The 15,162-nt window shown below is 44.2% G+C and overlaps 1 protein-coding gene across 1 annotated transcript in view; it reads left to right on the top strand.

The window, feature by feature from the left end:
* DNER (delta/notch like EGF repeat containing) overlaps positions 1–15,162 on the top strand; it is a 254,998-nt gene that overhangs the window by 190,925 nt on the left and 48,911 nt on the right. The window contains exon 8 of the mRNA XM_090269254.1: positions 6,955–7,179. Coding sequence (XP_090125380.1) covers positions 6,955–7,179 — 225 coding nt within the window. The remainder of the gene's footprint in view (positions 1–6,954; positions 7,180–15,162) is intronic.

Here is a 15,162-nt window from a genome sequence, read left to right as displayed (position 1 = left end):
AATGCTCTAACCCACTGAGCGACCTGGCCGGGGCCTGCAATCTCATTTCTTGCTTTCTCTGCTTTTCCCTTCTTCTAGCCACCGGCCTCTCTTGCTGGTCTTCAAACAGAAGGGCGTGAGAATTGCCCTCCAGGGGGCGCCATTCACCGTAGAACACGATGCTCTTTTGGGGCATTTACTCCCGATGATGCCTTTGCCGGAAACCTTCCCATAGACTTGAATACTGTCTCCCTTCATGTTATTTAGGTCTCCCTGACAACACCATTTAAGACAGCCCCCATTCTTCTCTACCCCCTACCTGCTTCAGGAGCACGTAGAAGAAGTAGAAGATGGATGGTGCCTATTTCCTTATCTTTCTCTTGTCTGTTTCCTGGAAGCAGCGCCTGGCCGGGTGGGTCTCAGTTAGTGCAGGTTCTATGTAATATAGTCTAGAGACGTGAATGCCCAAAGGAAAACACAGAACCTTCTGACGAAGCCTCTAAATTGCCATTGTTAATAACCCATTATTTTTGCTCATGTAATTCATCTCCTTTAAGTTTTATCTCTTCTGACTTTTATCTTTTTAGTCTAAACTGGGGACAAGTTGATTTAATATTCCTCTATGTCCTAGTTATTGTTCATTTTCCTGTCTTCGACCTAAATTTGTCTTTTTGTTCTGCTAAAAAGTCCTCATGGTGGTTTTTTACTCTCCCAAATGGATTTTCTTAAAAATTAAAAGTCACATTTAAAGTGTAATCATCTTGGGCCTCTTACATCTGATGGTTTGGTAATTGCTTTTCCTAGATATTCTCCCTTCTCCTCTTTATCTTGCATAACTGTCTGTTTTCTTAGAACCAGAACAAATGTGGTCCCAATTAAGTTTTCCATAAACATCAGCCAAAACCTCTTCTCTGATCCCAGTATCATTTCTCATCCTTGTCTGCCCAGCTGAATCTCTGGCTTTCTTTGAGGCCCAGCGCAAAACCCAGCGCTCCCATGTGGTTTTCCTGGCCTGCACACGCCCTCACAGTCCTTCTTTTGCATCACGGCTGCCCTTGGAGCCTGTCCTGCACACACTGATCGATCGCACGCTGACAGCCGGGCCAGTCCCTCCAACCCCCAGCGTGCGGGAGTCACTCCATCCGTCTTCGCAGGAAGAAAGCGTGGCCTCGGGTTGTTCTCCCATCATCGCAGACCTGCCCTTCTGGTCTTCACTGTGATAGAATAAGCCTTTCCAGAGTCGAGAGTCTACCTTCTTTTTGCTTCCCTCTGCAGTTCATCAAGACACTTAGATGAACTGAATTTTCTACCCTTATCTTATTCACTGATTATTCATTAATATATCTGTAATCACAACATCTAATGTCTAATATTCATCCTTTCTGTATTCCCTCATTGTAACTCCAAAAACGTAATGCGTATTTATCAATCTGCTTTTACTAGCTGCCCCACTGTGTAACAAATCTATTAGATTTATTTATTGTCTTCTGTCACCTGTCCATTTATTCATCTGTCCACGTATTCCACAAATTTTTACTGTGTAGCCACTCTGCGGGGTGTTGAGGTTCAAGGGCAGGAGGAACCAATTTGGCCCCTCCTCCAGGAAGCCCGCCATCTTGTTGGGGGTGGGAGCTAGTTATAGACTGGTAAACCAATACACAACCATGTCACTGCAAATTCAGGAGAGTGCTGTGAGGTAGCAAGCAAGGTACGGTGGTACAGAATAAGCAAGGGAGATGTCCCGAGAACAGGATGATAGGGAAAGCCTGCTGGCCCCAACACTGGCGCTGAGAAGGAACACACGAGAAGGAGCCAGGCGTGTGAGCAGGTAGGAGCAGGAGCTCCCAGGCAGTACAATGTTTTGCGGCTGGAGGTGGGAAACGGCCTGTCCTTTCTGGGAACTGACTGGAATGGAAGGCTGTGGGATCCGCTCCTAGAAAGAGAGGGGGTCAGAGGGGTCAGCCAAGGCAAGGCCCGCAGGACTTGGGGCCCGTGGAAGGGGGTCACACTTCATTATAAGAGCAATGAGAAGTGATGATAATAGTTCCATTTTAAGAAAACCATTTTCATTGCTGTTTGGGGAATTGGTTGTGGGGGTAAAATAGAGCAGGGACTCTCACCTGAGGAAACCTCTGTCATAGACGAGGGGAGAGAGCATGGTGGCTTTGACCAGAATGGCGACACAGAACATTCGGTTCACAAACTATTTTGGATATAGAATCTGTTAATGTCCCATGATTGCTTGTACACGGGGGTTAAGGGACAGGAAACAGGTATGATTTCCAAGTTTCACACTAGAACCATTTGCCGAAAGAGTGAAATCACGAGTTAGATATTAAGTGCCCACAGACATCAGTTCTTTTGTATAAACAGTCTTTGCAGGGTCAGCAAAAATGCCGGTGTTACTTTATTCCATGTTTCCCCTTATCAACCTTGCAGAGACCTCCGACACCCAGATGGCTTTCTCCATGGCCTGACTTCATTGTCTTGCAATTTAACATCTTCCAGAAATGTTTTGTTTCGGTTCTTCAGTATCTGATCTCCAAAATGTGTACCTCTCATGGATGTTGCTTTCTTTTTTTATTTACAGAATAAATGTTTAGCAGGAGTATTCATATAAATATTGGCTCAAACACAAAACTTAAAGCAACCAGTCACCTAAGTAGCAGGGTTTTTTTTTTTTTCTGCATTAACCCCTCATTCCTTAGAGGTTTCTTTTGTAGTTCTGTTTTATTTTCCATTTTAATCCTTTAATTTCACTCTTTTCTAAACTTCCCCTTATTATAATGAGTTATTTTTAAATCTCTTCATGGCTGATGTTCCTTCCAGGTGTTTGAGCTTCTCTCTGGTGCTATTTTGCTTCCTTTTTAATATATGCCGATGTCCATCATATGAGGTTTGTACAACTTGAAATAAACTATTCCAAACAGGAAATATCGCTGCCTTTTTATTCTCCCTACACCTTTTGGTTAACGTTATCAAAGCTTTTTATATTCTACCCTTCAAGTGGGATTATAAATTCAACTATATTAGCTTCTAGTGAGGACTACACATTCTTCCTCCAGCATGGTTGATTGAGCGATCATTTAGTCATTTCAGAAACACTGCTGTTGTTATTTTTATTTTTTATATTACAGTATTCCACAAAGCAGTATTCTATTTGTTTTTCTATATTGAGCTTTTTGTGTTTTGGAGTTTGAATGTGTCTTTGAAAGTGGCTGAATCCAAGAATATTAGATTTTGTTTTTCAATCCTTTTGCCTTTGCCACCATAATTAATTTTGTTTGCATTAATGCAAGATGCATTTTCAAAAACATTGACCTTAAGAGATCATTATTGATAGACTGGCCAGTCCAATGAGTTTTCCTGACTGTTGCTCACTGCCCATCCCAAAGTAGCAAACATTTCTTCCTTGGACCATACACCTCTCTCAAAAGGAGCCCAGCTTCACCTTTTTCTGTCTCCATTACCTACAGCCAACGTACATTGTTTCAAAATAACTTACATCTTTCTTCCCCACACTCACTATATTAAAGAACCCATCAACCCCAGGACAGTGCACACGTGTGTCTTCTCCTTCTAGCCTTTCCTGATGCTGGTGGTTTAGACTGCATGTCCCAGGAACTAGTCCTTATTCTGGTTAGCGGATAGCTTAATAAACTCTTTCTTTCACAAAAACGTTTAGCCTCAAAGGTTATTGTTCAATATGAGCTATAGTAGGGCTCTGTGAAAATGTAAAATATTATTTGCATTCTTATCTTATATTTTCTTGAAGTGGTAATAATTGCTAATCATAACAAAATACAGGATTTCTGATTCCACAGCAGTGAACCTTTTGATATTCAACTCAACAAACATTTATTAATCCCCTTTTAAAATTTTTCTTGTATATAATAAATTGTTCTTGAAAGTCTTTTTCATGAAGGAAAGCAAAACAAAAGTCTCCCTCTGTCCTACATTCTCATTTAGATACAATCCTGTATTTGCTATTACATTAGCTTTTGCTGAGTAGCGAATAGCCCCAAAACTTAGGAGTTAAAGTACCTACCATTTATTTAGCTCCTGATCCTTGTGGGTTGGCCGTTTGGGATGGACTGAGCTGGCCACTGGCCAGCTTGATTGGTGACTGGCTGCTCTAGGGTGGCCTCAGCTGGCCTGGCTTTGCTCCTCGTGGCATCCCATCTGCTAGCAGGCTAGCCTGGGCTTATCCGCACAGCTTCTAGGCAGGGTTCAGTGACATTTTTGTGACAATTCCCTTTTTGATATTCTCTCTTTCATTGTTTCCAGTGACACCCCCATCTCTCTTGGTTTCCTGCCCATCTTTCTTAAAACGTATCAATTCATCCAGCATCCACTGGCCCATCTGTCTGTGTGTCCGTCTGTCTCTTATCAAATGCCTACCAGTTCCCAGGCTCTGTGCCAGGCAACAGGGATACAAAGACAAAGAAGCCATGTTCCCTGGTCTCAAGGAAGTCATAGACAGGTTTCAGAGGTGCTCAAAGGTGTGCGGCAGGTGCTCTGGGAGGGAAATCCCGAGGGACCTGCAGACCACGGACATGCTCTGTGTTGCTGCTGCTTCCTTGCGCTCCCCAATGTTGCAGTTGTCCAGCGCTGCAGCCTTGAACTTCCTTCCCACTCTGCTCCCTTGCTTCAAGGGTTAGCATCTATATCTATGAATTCAATTCCTGTGCAGATGCCTGTATCTCCCAGTCCGTGTCTTCTAGTTTAAACCTCCCTCCTGAGCCCTGGATCTGTATAGTCAACTGACTACCGAGCGACCGAAGTACCTCTGCTCAATGTGCACAAAGCTGAGCTCATAACCTCCCCTGGGAATCTGCTCCAGTGTGTTCCCTTGCAGTTTGTAACAGCACCATCCACACATTCCAGACTGAAAGTCTGAGAGTCACATAAGTTAGCTGCTTGCTCTGGAACACCTATTTGCCAGTCAGTGTGTCAAATGCTTGCCATAGACTTGCATTTAAGCTTCATAACCACCGTATGTTGTAGGCACTACCATCCGCATCTGATGAGCGCGCACATAGATGAGGATAAGCATGTTCTCAAGGGCCCACCGTTTTGTGGGCAGAGATGTTATTCAAACCCAGTTACCTTTGGGTTCAGACTTGATGGGGAAAATAATTTCAGTCTTGTTTTTGGGGAGAGGTAGTAGTGAATTACAAGGGTCAGGACTTGCCTTGGTTGCTTAATTTGTCATGTGCTAATATTATGCTTAAGTACCTCCATTTCACACTGAAATGGAATACGTCTCAGGAAGGATAGAACTATAATATATTCCACTTTATGGTTCAAGGGGACTCTCTGGAGAATTCAAGTGTTATTAAAACTGATTGTGTGGTGCATTCTTAGTATGATTTCTAAAATTTAAAAACCACCAGAAACTTTATAAAATGAATAGCATTAAATATTTTTTGAATTCCCTATTTCTGTACAGAAAAATACCAAGTTAATTCTGCCAAGTTTTGGATGATGCTTCAGTTAAGTCTGGGAACAACTTCTGCTTTATAAATACACTATTTCTTAATAACTACAAAAACTTACAGTCTTGCTAGTTCTGGGTGAAGATGGACAAATATAAACTTAAATGTAGATAGGAACAGTGAAACAGAATATTGGAATAAAAACTATAGAGGAGTAAAATTATTTAACTCTTGTTTTTAAAATTTGAATAATCTTCATTTAATTTTCAAACTTCTCTTAAAATATTAAAAGAAAAGTAGATTTTACCCAAAGCATTGTGAATACCTGCATGGACCTATGGACCCACACACATGTATGTAACATTGTTTAAATTGAGGAATGCTGAAACATACCCAAAATCAAAAATCATCTATACAATAAACACATTTAGAATTAAAAAATTAAAAACTTTTATTGAGGTATAATTTACATATCATAAATTCCATTCATTTTAAGAGTACAGTTCAATACATTTTAATAAATTATAGAGTTGTGCAAACATCAGCACAATCTAATATTAGAACATTTATATCAGCCCCCAAAGACCCATCAGGGCCATTTGAAATCAACCCTGCTTCCCACCCCAGCCCCAGGCATACACTAATTTGCTTTCTATATCTTTAGATTTGCTTCTTCCAAACATTTTTAATAAATGAAGTTATATAATGTGCATTGTTTTATAGCTGGCTTCTTTTACCTCGCATGATTTTTGAAGTTGATTTATGTTGTGTCATGTGTCAGAACTTAGTTCCTTTTAACTGACCAACAGTATTCTACTGCATGGATATGCCACAGTGTGTCTATTACAATAACCAACTTTAAAGTCTATATATCTATGTCTATATCTGTATCTATATCTATATGTATATCTATATCTATATCTATCTGTCTATGTACCTACCTACCTACCTATATTCCAGAACTGCCCACAGTGGCTGCTTCTAGAGCAGGGAATGTGGGGGAAAGAGTAAGGGTGGGAAAAAGATTTTTTTTGTTGTGTGCAATTTTATGTGGGTTTAACTTTTTAAATTCAGGATCAGGATTATATCGTTATAAGCAAAGTAAGGAATGTCTCTCCCCAGCAATGTGTATAAAATAAGAGGTGGAAGCCCTCTACTGATCCCCAATCTAACCTTCCTGAAGGTAATCACCTTCATTAACATATGTTTTGCATCTTTCTAGCCTGTGCATTGACACACACATATGTATGCATATGTAAATGTGTTCCTGTCCCTGCGTGCCTATACATCTAAGTAGTCATATATTTTATATTTAAAAAAAAAATCTCAGAAGAACAGGACTTAATATTTTAACTCCCAGTTACCAAAACTAAGAAAGCCTGCCTTCCCCACTTATGTACATACCTGCAAATGATGAATGGATGAATCGGCTCATCAATTCACAATGAGGAAAAGAACCTCTGACCCGGTTTATTAGTTATTATGTGCAAAAACGGCTTGATTTTCACCGGCCCTCTCTGTCTGCATTTCCCGGCAGGATACTTCGGATCCGCCTGCGAGGAGAAGCTGGACCCCTGCGCCTCGTCGCCGTGCCAGAACAACGGGACCTGCTACGCGGACGGGGTGCGCTTCAGCTGCAGCTGCAGCGCCGGCTTCACGGGCCCGGCCTGCGCCCAGCTGGTGGACTTCTGCGCGCTCAGCCCCTGCGCGCACGGCCTCTGCCGCAGCGTGGGCACCAGCTACAAGTGCCTCTGCGACCCAGGTGGGTACCGGGCCTCGCCCCACGTCCTTCATTCCCCAGCCCCAAAGACTTCTGACGTTTCTTCTTCTGTATCTAAGCGATGGTTGGCCTGCAAAATGTGGTCACGTGTAAATGTAAGTGACCTCCACTCATTTATGACTCGCTTTTCTCCTTAGACTTACTCCTGGCAGGGATTTAAAAATACCCTTTCCCCTTTTTATGAGTAGTTCACGATTGTAGAGAAGTCAGGATATACAAGTAAGCAAAATGAGGAAAATTAAAAACCGACCCAATCATAGCGCACCTTAATTATGTTTTAAGCAATTTATTGAAGGTCATTCCACAGCTTTGACTGTATTGCCTATCTTTTAATACTGTGTTCTTAGGTTAATGGGATGTATCGTTCTGTTTCAATGCGCATGAAAAACAGAACGCTATCCATTCAGAATTTTATTACCTATTAAGACCCGTACTCTGTACACAGTCCATTACAGGAATTGCAACTCCCTGTGTGAATGTTCAAGAGTTCCATTGCTTCCTTTCCAAATGTCTTCAGCATTTTACTGATTTTTTTTATTGTGGGAGTTTTGATACTCAGCAGTCAGAGTGGGTAGTAGGCCCAATCTGTCTGCGCCACCTCCCGGTGTGTCTGAAAACAGGGCACACCCGCCCTTTCGTGCGTCTTGCACGAGCTTGCTCGTTAGAATACTCCCTGGCACGACTGCCCATGGGTGCCCCCGGCCCATCAGCATGATGGCCCTTTCCCTGGCCTTGCTTGACTCCTGGTTCTGCTCACACAGCGTCCTCCCCATGGACGCCTGCTCCCCGTCAACCCATGTCGCCTGCAAATTCTCCTTCGGGGCCTGTCAGCTTTCCTTCCCCCAAGCTCCACCCATCACCTGCAATGTCACCTGTCTGATCTATAAAGCATTACATTTTTTAACCCTTGTATCTGTCCCTCTACCCGTTGGGGGGAGGAGGAAGTGCGTTTTATTAGTAACTTTTGTATCACAGTCATGGCCCACGCCACCACTTCATGAGCATTAATCTGTCTAGGCTTTAAGCTGGGAGCTTCAGGGGCCCCTGCAAGGGAGATTCAGTTGAATGGCATTGACACCAAGGTGTGACACGTCTTGTACCCTGGTTCAGTCTGTGCCTGTCGCCACATGCCCAGTAGGGGCTGAACCCAGATTCTAACCCTGGTGTCCGGGTTCCGCAGCCCCAAAACCGTTCAAGGGGCGCACCTCATACTCATGAAGCAGTGAGAGAAGTAAGTGGGAAGTATAAGTGAGCATTGAAGAGTGTGAAGAGCCTCTTTCATCCAGACTTTTTATAAACAATCATGAGATTGACTATATATATGCATACATATATATACGTATATATATGTATGTATATATATATATATTTTTTAAAGGAACTGGTTCATGCAATGAGAACTGGCAAGTTCAAAATCTGTACTGCTAGTTGGCAGGCAGGAAACTCAGGCAGGATTCCTGTGTTACACTTTTGTGTCTGAAAACCTTGAGGAAACCTCCGTCTTTGTTCTTAAGGCCTTCAACTGATCACCCGGATTTTGGAGGGTGATCACGTTATTCAAAGTCCACTGGTTTAAATGTTCATCTCATCTAGAAACTACCATCACGGCAACATCTAGATTAGAGCTTGACCACCTATTTGGGGCCGTGACTTGGCCACGTTAACAAAGGAAATTCGCTCTCCCAGTAACACTTTGGGGTTTCTCATAGACCCCGAGGTAAATTTCCCCACCTCTCCCTCTGCCGTGAGGGCACTTTGCTGGGGTTACGCCTGCCCTCTCCTGTCGGAGCTGTGGTGGCGGTGGGACTGGCTTCCCCACGCAGCGCACCTGCCTTGGAGCTGGGCGTGCCCAGGGAGGGGCTGTGCACTGCTGCCCCCTCGCAGTGGGGGACCTGGGGCCCCAAAGCCACTCTGTGTGAGCAGACTAAGGAAGCTGTGGTTGTGCTGGGAGAACAGAGTCTTACCCACGCCATCCCTCATGAGCACGCAGCTCCAGCGCTCTGCTGGGTGTCATAACACACGAAAAGTCCCCTGGCAGCCATCGCTTCGGGTCTTTCTGCCAAGATCTTCCTCTGCACTTCCGTCCCGTCTCCATCAAGGGCTGCTGAATTCAGTGAAACCCCAGTGAAAGAAGAATCAAATATTACAAGGCCGGAAGGCAGCTTTGTTGTCTCGTCGTCTTCTCTGACTTCCTTTCTTAACAAGAGTACATTATCCTTATATTTTAGTTGGTTTATTTTTAAAGCTTTAAAACGGAATGCAGTTAGTTATTTAAAGGTAAACGTTGCTTGATGTGCTTGAATAGTGTTAAGATGTTGCTTAATAATAATGGCAGGGTTTTCAGCCTGTGTAAGGGGGCTTCCATGGTCCTAAACAGGAAATATTCTGCTACTGTTTCTCTTTCCACACTGGGAGAAGTAGCTGAGGGTGTTAAAGGGACCCAGCTAGGAGATCCCCACTTACTGACTGTCACCATAGGAAATTACCAGGACATGTCTGGGCCTCAGTTTTTATTTTCATGAATAACATCTTAGATGCTTGTCAATTCGATTACAATTGGAGTCACAGACTAGACCCGGGACATGTGGTTGACCGTGTTCTTCTGTTGCGTGGGAGAGTGTGGAGCACATTTTTGGGCATGGACTGGGAAGAGCTGTTCCCCTTTCTTTCCATCCATGGAGATTTCCCCTCAAGCCATAGGGGGGTGGGGCATAGCTCCCGTTTAGTTCCACTTTCCCCTCCTCATGTTCTCTGTCCAAACTTCATTCACGTCCGTTGGGAGCATTTAGCTTGGTAATAGCCCATGCCCAGCCTCCCAGCAGCCTTGCACAGTCTGAAGAAGCCTATATGCCATTCTGTGACACCTTCATCTATTAGGCGGTCTCTGCAGAAGAGCCTTGGAGTGAGAACCCTCTCACTGAATTTGGGAGGTAGAATTCCTTTCAGAGGGATTGCTTCCTCTGATTATTAGGTGACATTGTGTGAAATAAGAAAGGTATCTTACTTAACATCTGGCAAGAATTTACGTTTTAAGAGGTGAAAATGACAATTATCTGAATGTGAACTTCCTAGTCTTATTCTTTTGGAACATGTAATTGCTTTAGCACTAGTTTGCATAACAGAGGACTCTCATGAGAACAGGTGAAATTGTGTGTCTGGCTGAAGCATGGCCAAGCCTGATCACCTTCACGGACAGCAAATGGATCCCGCATCATGAAAAGGCTGCAGATTCGAAGCATGTCAGGGTGGTCACAAGTACCCAGCTGACAAAAATGACTGCAGAGCAGGTTTGCCAGGTGTTTTATTTCCAAATCTCATTTTTAGCTTATCAGGCTGGGGATTTTGGATGGATTTTAATATCCAATCATAAAATGTCAGCACTGAGGAATCAGTGACGCTGTTAAGTGATAGACCACAGGTATTCTAAAAAAACTACAAATTGAAATTTCTCGAAGGATGGAGGAAGAGAGAACTTGGAGGCCTGCAAACATGTGGGAGGTAGTGCCACAGCAGGGAGTTACCCGTGAACTTGATGTCTCCCATGCAGGTGACAGCCATCCACGTGTTTCATGGGTTTTCAGTACAATGGTGGCATTTGGAGATGCCAGTTGGAGGATGACCTGTACTGGAAGGAATCCCTGTAAAGAGGGAGATGGTTTGCCTGAGTTCACTGGTCTTGGTTTCTGCCTATTCCACTTGACTTACTAATCCGCCTTGTTTGGTGAATTGAATGAACTCTGCCATTACAGAAGGTGCCTTAAGTTACTATTGAAGGAATGTGAAGTATAAGGCACTCGAGGATTTTTTATGTGGAAATATAAATACCAGTTTTTATTTTCATGAAGAACCTTAGATGCTTGTAAATTGTCCCAGACTAGACCCAGTAACAAGATGCCAGCCATGTATCTATGAGGATTCTTTTCTACCACGGGGCTGGTAACTCAACAGATCACCCAGACTATAAATAAAGGAAGTTTACACTTTTTGCAAATGAAATTTTTTAAAAAGGAAATTATACTTATAAGAGTTTCAGATACTGTATTTTTTTTCCTTTCCTTCTTCCTCTTCTTTTTCTTTTTTTTTGCATATGTTGTACATGTGGGCTGCCTTCCTGGTCTGTGTGGTCTGAAGGACACAGCTGGCATTACTCCCTTCTGTTAAACTTGGACTTGGCAATGTCAGCACTCTGATAGTGTCCGCTGGAAACAGAATCTAAGATAAGACTTCATGGTTAGGATTTTAATAGCAACTCAACAGCTATAAAGAAAAAGTATACCTGCAAGATATGAAGACCTTTAGCTCACTAATGAATGCTTAATTCCATTTACATCCTTGGATAAGTACAGTGGATAACTTTCATCTTTTATTAGCCAGAAAACTTTTCCAGGTTTACTAGGATGGAGACAGCTCTTACGATTACCATGCTCTCGAGGGTCCTGATCTGCATATCACATTATTCTTAAGAGTGGAAGCTCATATGGAAGATATTATCTGCTTGCCCCACATCTTAGTCCTGTTACCAGGCCTTTCCTTTGTTATATTCTGATATATTATACCTGCTGACCATCAGGCTCCCACATAGAATCCTGTCTACCTAACCACAGCTGTCTGACTCTTCATAATCTGTACTCTACCTAAGAAAAAGTTCAATTCTCCACATTGACGTCATGATGGCCGTAAGAATTGTTAAAAAGAAGAGCAGCCCCTGGTACCTGGGAGCTTGTTGGACATTCACACGGAGGCCTTGGGGGTGTTAGTTACATGCTCACAGTCTGGCAATGGTGTTTCCCATTGGGCACTTATTTGTGTGCCTTGGAGTTGTTAGTTATGGGCTCACAGCTGGGCTGTGTCTCCTATTGGACCTAAGGATATAAACAATCACACAGAACGTTCATTGACATTAGGCATGGTCACTCATAGGCCAAGTCCATTTCATAATTCTGCCTAAGTACAGATAAAAACATGGCCACTGTTCAACCCACAAAATATCAAACATCATCTCCACAAATAAAGCGAAGGCCAGCTGCATCTCCACCAACGACAGCTTCAGCCTTGCTCTGCCTGCCCTCTTTTATGGATAAGATTTATTGAGATCCCGAAGTGCAGAAATGCTCCTACTTTCTGATGGCACCCTTTCTAGAGTGAATGCTCTAAACCACCCAACCAGAGCTCAAACCCTACAATTAGTTTGACCTAACACCTTCTTACTGAGACATCCCAGGGTTCCCCTACAATGAATAATAAAGCCAACTTGTTTAACAAGAGGCGTGTCCATGGTGGCCTTTGGTTGGAAAACACTGACAGGACTTACTTGATTAAAATGCTCAGAATATTGAAGGTTCCAGCTGACCGGATGTCATAATAACTCTAGTTATTATGCCGACGGAATCAGAATTTCCAAGGAGTTGGACACAGAAATACTGTTTAGATTTATACACAGGGAAGGGCACTATGGAAGGAAAGTCCTAAGTGGGGGTAGGGTTGGGGGGAAGTTCAGAAAACTGGAGGTCCAGTTAGTTGGCTGCAGGATAAGATGCACAGGACACAGTTCTGGGTCGTAAGGACGAAAAAGCCCTTTGGGCCAGATGGGGAGAATCAGTGGTAAGGAGTTGGGGAAATGAAGACCTGGAAGCGTTTTGCATTAGTGGTGTATGTGAACTGATCTACATTTTAGAAAGATTATTCTGGTAGAGTTAGCTATTACAGTCACGATAAATGCTAAGACAGGGGATCCGTCAGGAGGCATAGGCAGGCCGAAGTGAGGGCTTGAATTTCTGGCAGTGGGAACTAAGGATGGACCTAAAATCTATCTGAGGGGTGGGGTCATCAGCGTTTGGTGGCCGGCTGAATGTAGGAAGCAAAGACGCGGATGAGTCAAAGGCATTGCCAGAGCTTTCCTGGGGTGCTCAGAGAAACAGGGAAATGTGCAAGAGAAGTCTTTTACGCTTTGGGGTACAGCGCACCAACCAGAGAGCTGTTATTTGAGACTAGAACAGAGGCTGAAACCAGGGAAGTAAGTATGGAGATCCTGGTGCGTGCGTCCTGGAGAAAGTGTGGAGAACTGTTACCATAGATAGTGAAACCTCATGAACAAAACAAACAAATGAGTAAAAGAGAACCCGAGACATGAAAACAAGGAACAGACTGACAGTGACCAGAGGGGAGGGGAAGGGGGTTACTAGGGGCAAGAAGGGGTAGGCTCCAGTCAAGGAACAAATATAAAGGACCCATAGACATGGACAACAGGGTGGGGATTGACTGTGGGCGTGGAGGGGTTGGGCAGGGCAGGGGAGAGCAATGGGGTGGGGGGAAATTGGAACACCTCTAATTGAACAACAGTAAAAAAAAGAAATTAAAAAGAAAGGGGAAAATTGGGAAGAGTGCCGGAGAGTTCTTGCATTGAGGTGGGAGCCAGAAGCAGCAGCAGGAGAGGTTGGAGGAGGTGGCATTGAGTTGGGACTGGCACTGGGGGGGGGGGGGGCAGTGCCGGGGAAGTGGGGGCAGGGAGGTGAGGAGAAGCTGAGGGTGCTGCCCAGCGTGTGAGGAGGGGCGGCAGCTGGCGAGGAGCTGAACCAGACGCCGCAGGGCCCGTCCCGATGCTGCTCGCGACGGCTTCCATGATCATCCTTCCTCTCCATTTTGTTCTGAATCTCATTTCGGAGGGGATTTGGGGGGAATCTGTGGTTTTCACCTTGTTGAGGCTACTGACCTCAGGGGCTAATCTGAGGGGAAGAAGGACACTGGTAATGACTCGATGGCACTCGCTGGTGCGGCATATGGAATTTTTATGAGATTCCTGACATCAAAAATCTATTCACAAGGCTGCTTTTTTAACCTTGCTTTAAATGGCTGATCCATATGTATGAACGTGTTAATGAACTTGCCTTTAATTATAAGGGATTTCTGCTCCCTCTGCTCTGTCTGCTCCCTCTGCTCCCTCTGTTCCCGGCTTCCTCTTAGAATTCAAATCATTCAGGATTCACTCTTGACTGAATGATTAAAAAGGTTTGAGATTTACCTGCTGGCAGGAGGAGGTAGAATAGTCTGTGAGCAAATAGTTTCACCTCATCTTACCTGGAAGGAAGGTCAGAAATGGCATCTGTGAACCACTGATGTCACCAACCAGAGCGATTTTGAGGATATATCTGTTTGAAGCACTTGGCAGTGCCTAATTTGGGGAAATTCTCCTGAAGCTCATGGCCGTGGAGGTCGGGTGGGGACTTCTCTAAAACTATTTTGTAACGAAGCCACTGGCTCTTGGGTTGTGGTGAGAAATTATCATGATCCAATGGCTCACATTTTTCAGCTCGTTGAGAAGGTCTGGGAATCTGGAAGTTCGACCTGCAACTTGGCACGCCTTGCTTTCTCCCTCGGTGTGACGGACAGGGGCCTGGGCTTAGAGTTAAGAAGAGCTGGATTTAAGTCCCAGCTCTATCGCTGGGACAGCTGTGCAAATGGCCTCTGTTAGCCTTAGTTTCCTCACCTTTAAAACGCGGAAAAGCTTAACGGAGCTCAACTGAGACGATGCACGTGTTCACGCCCTTGACAGTCTCTTATAGGATAGTGCCAATGTCAGATGTTCCCTTTTCCTGGGAAAGGCCACTGAGGAATTATTAAATCTGTGCTCCAGTTCTTTCCTTGTGAAGTTCAAGGTTGGAGTTGGTCTAGAGGTGGGCTCCATATTCATGGCCATTGTGGGCATTTTTGAATAATGGGGACAGGTCCAGCTTTTTTATGGCATTAAGGGGTTGCTTGCTGCCTTGGCCCTTGTGACCGATAAGTGTTTAAGTGCAGGTGCCAGGCAGAGCTCTTTCACTGAGGTGGTCCTCGGGAACCTGTAGCTCTTCTGAAGTTGGACCCGTGGCTGTTGCTCTTCTCTGCCCATGACTCTAGAGCTAGTTAAGGATGAACCCAGGTTGGGATCTGGAGTTTCTATTCCCTAAGAGTCAACAGGAGATGGGGTCA

The sequence above is a fragment of the Furipterus horrens genome, unplaced genomic scaffold (genome assembly GCF_987537825.1).
Source record: "Furipterus horrens unplaced genomic scaffold, mFurHor1.1.pri manual_scaffold_1, whole genome shotgun sequence".
Taxonomy (NCBI): Eukaryota; Metazoa; Chordata; class Mammalia; order Chiroptera; family Furipteridae; genus Furipterus; species Furipterus horrens.
The sequence above is the reverse complement of the archived record's forward strand: the minus strand, read 5'-3'. Positions and strand labels throughout refer to the sequence as shown.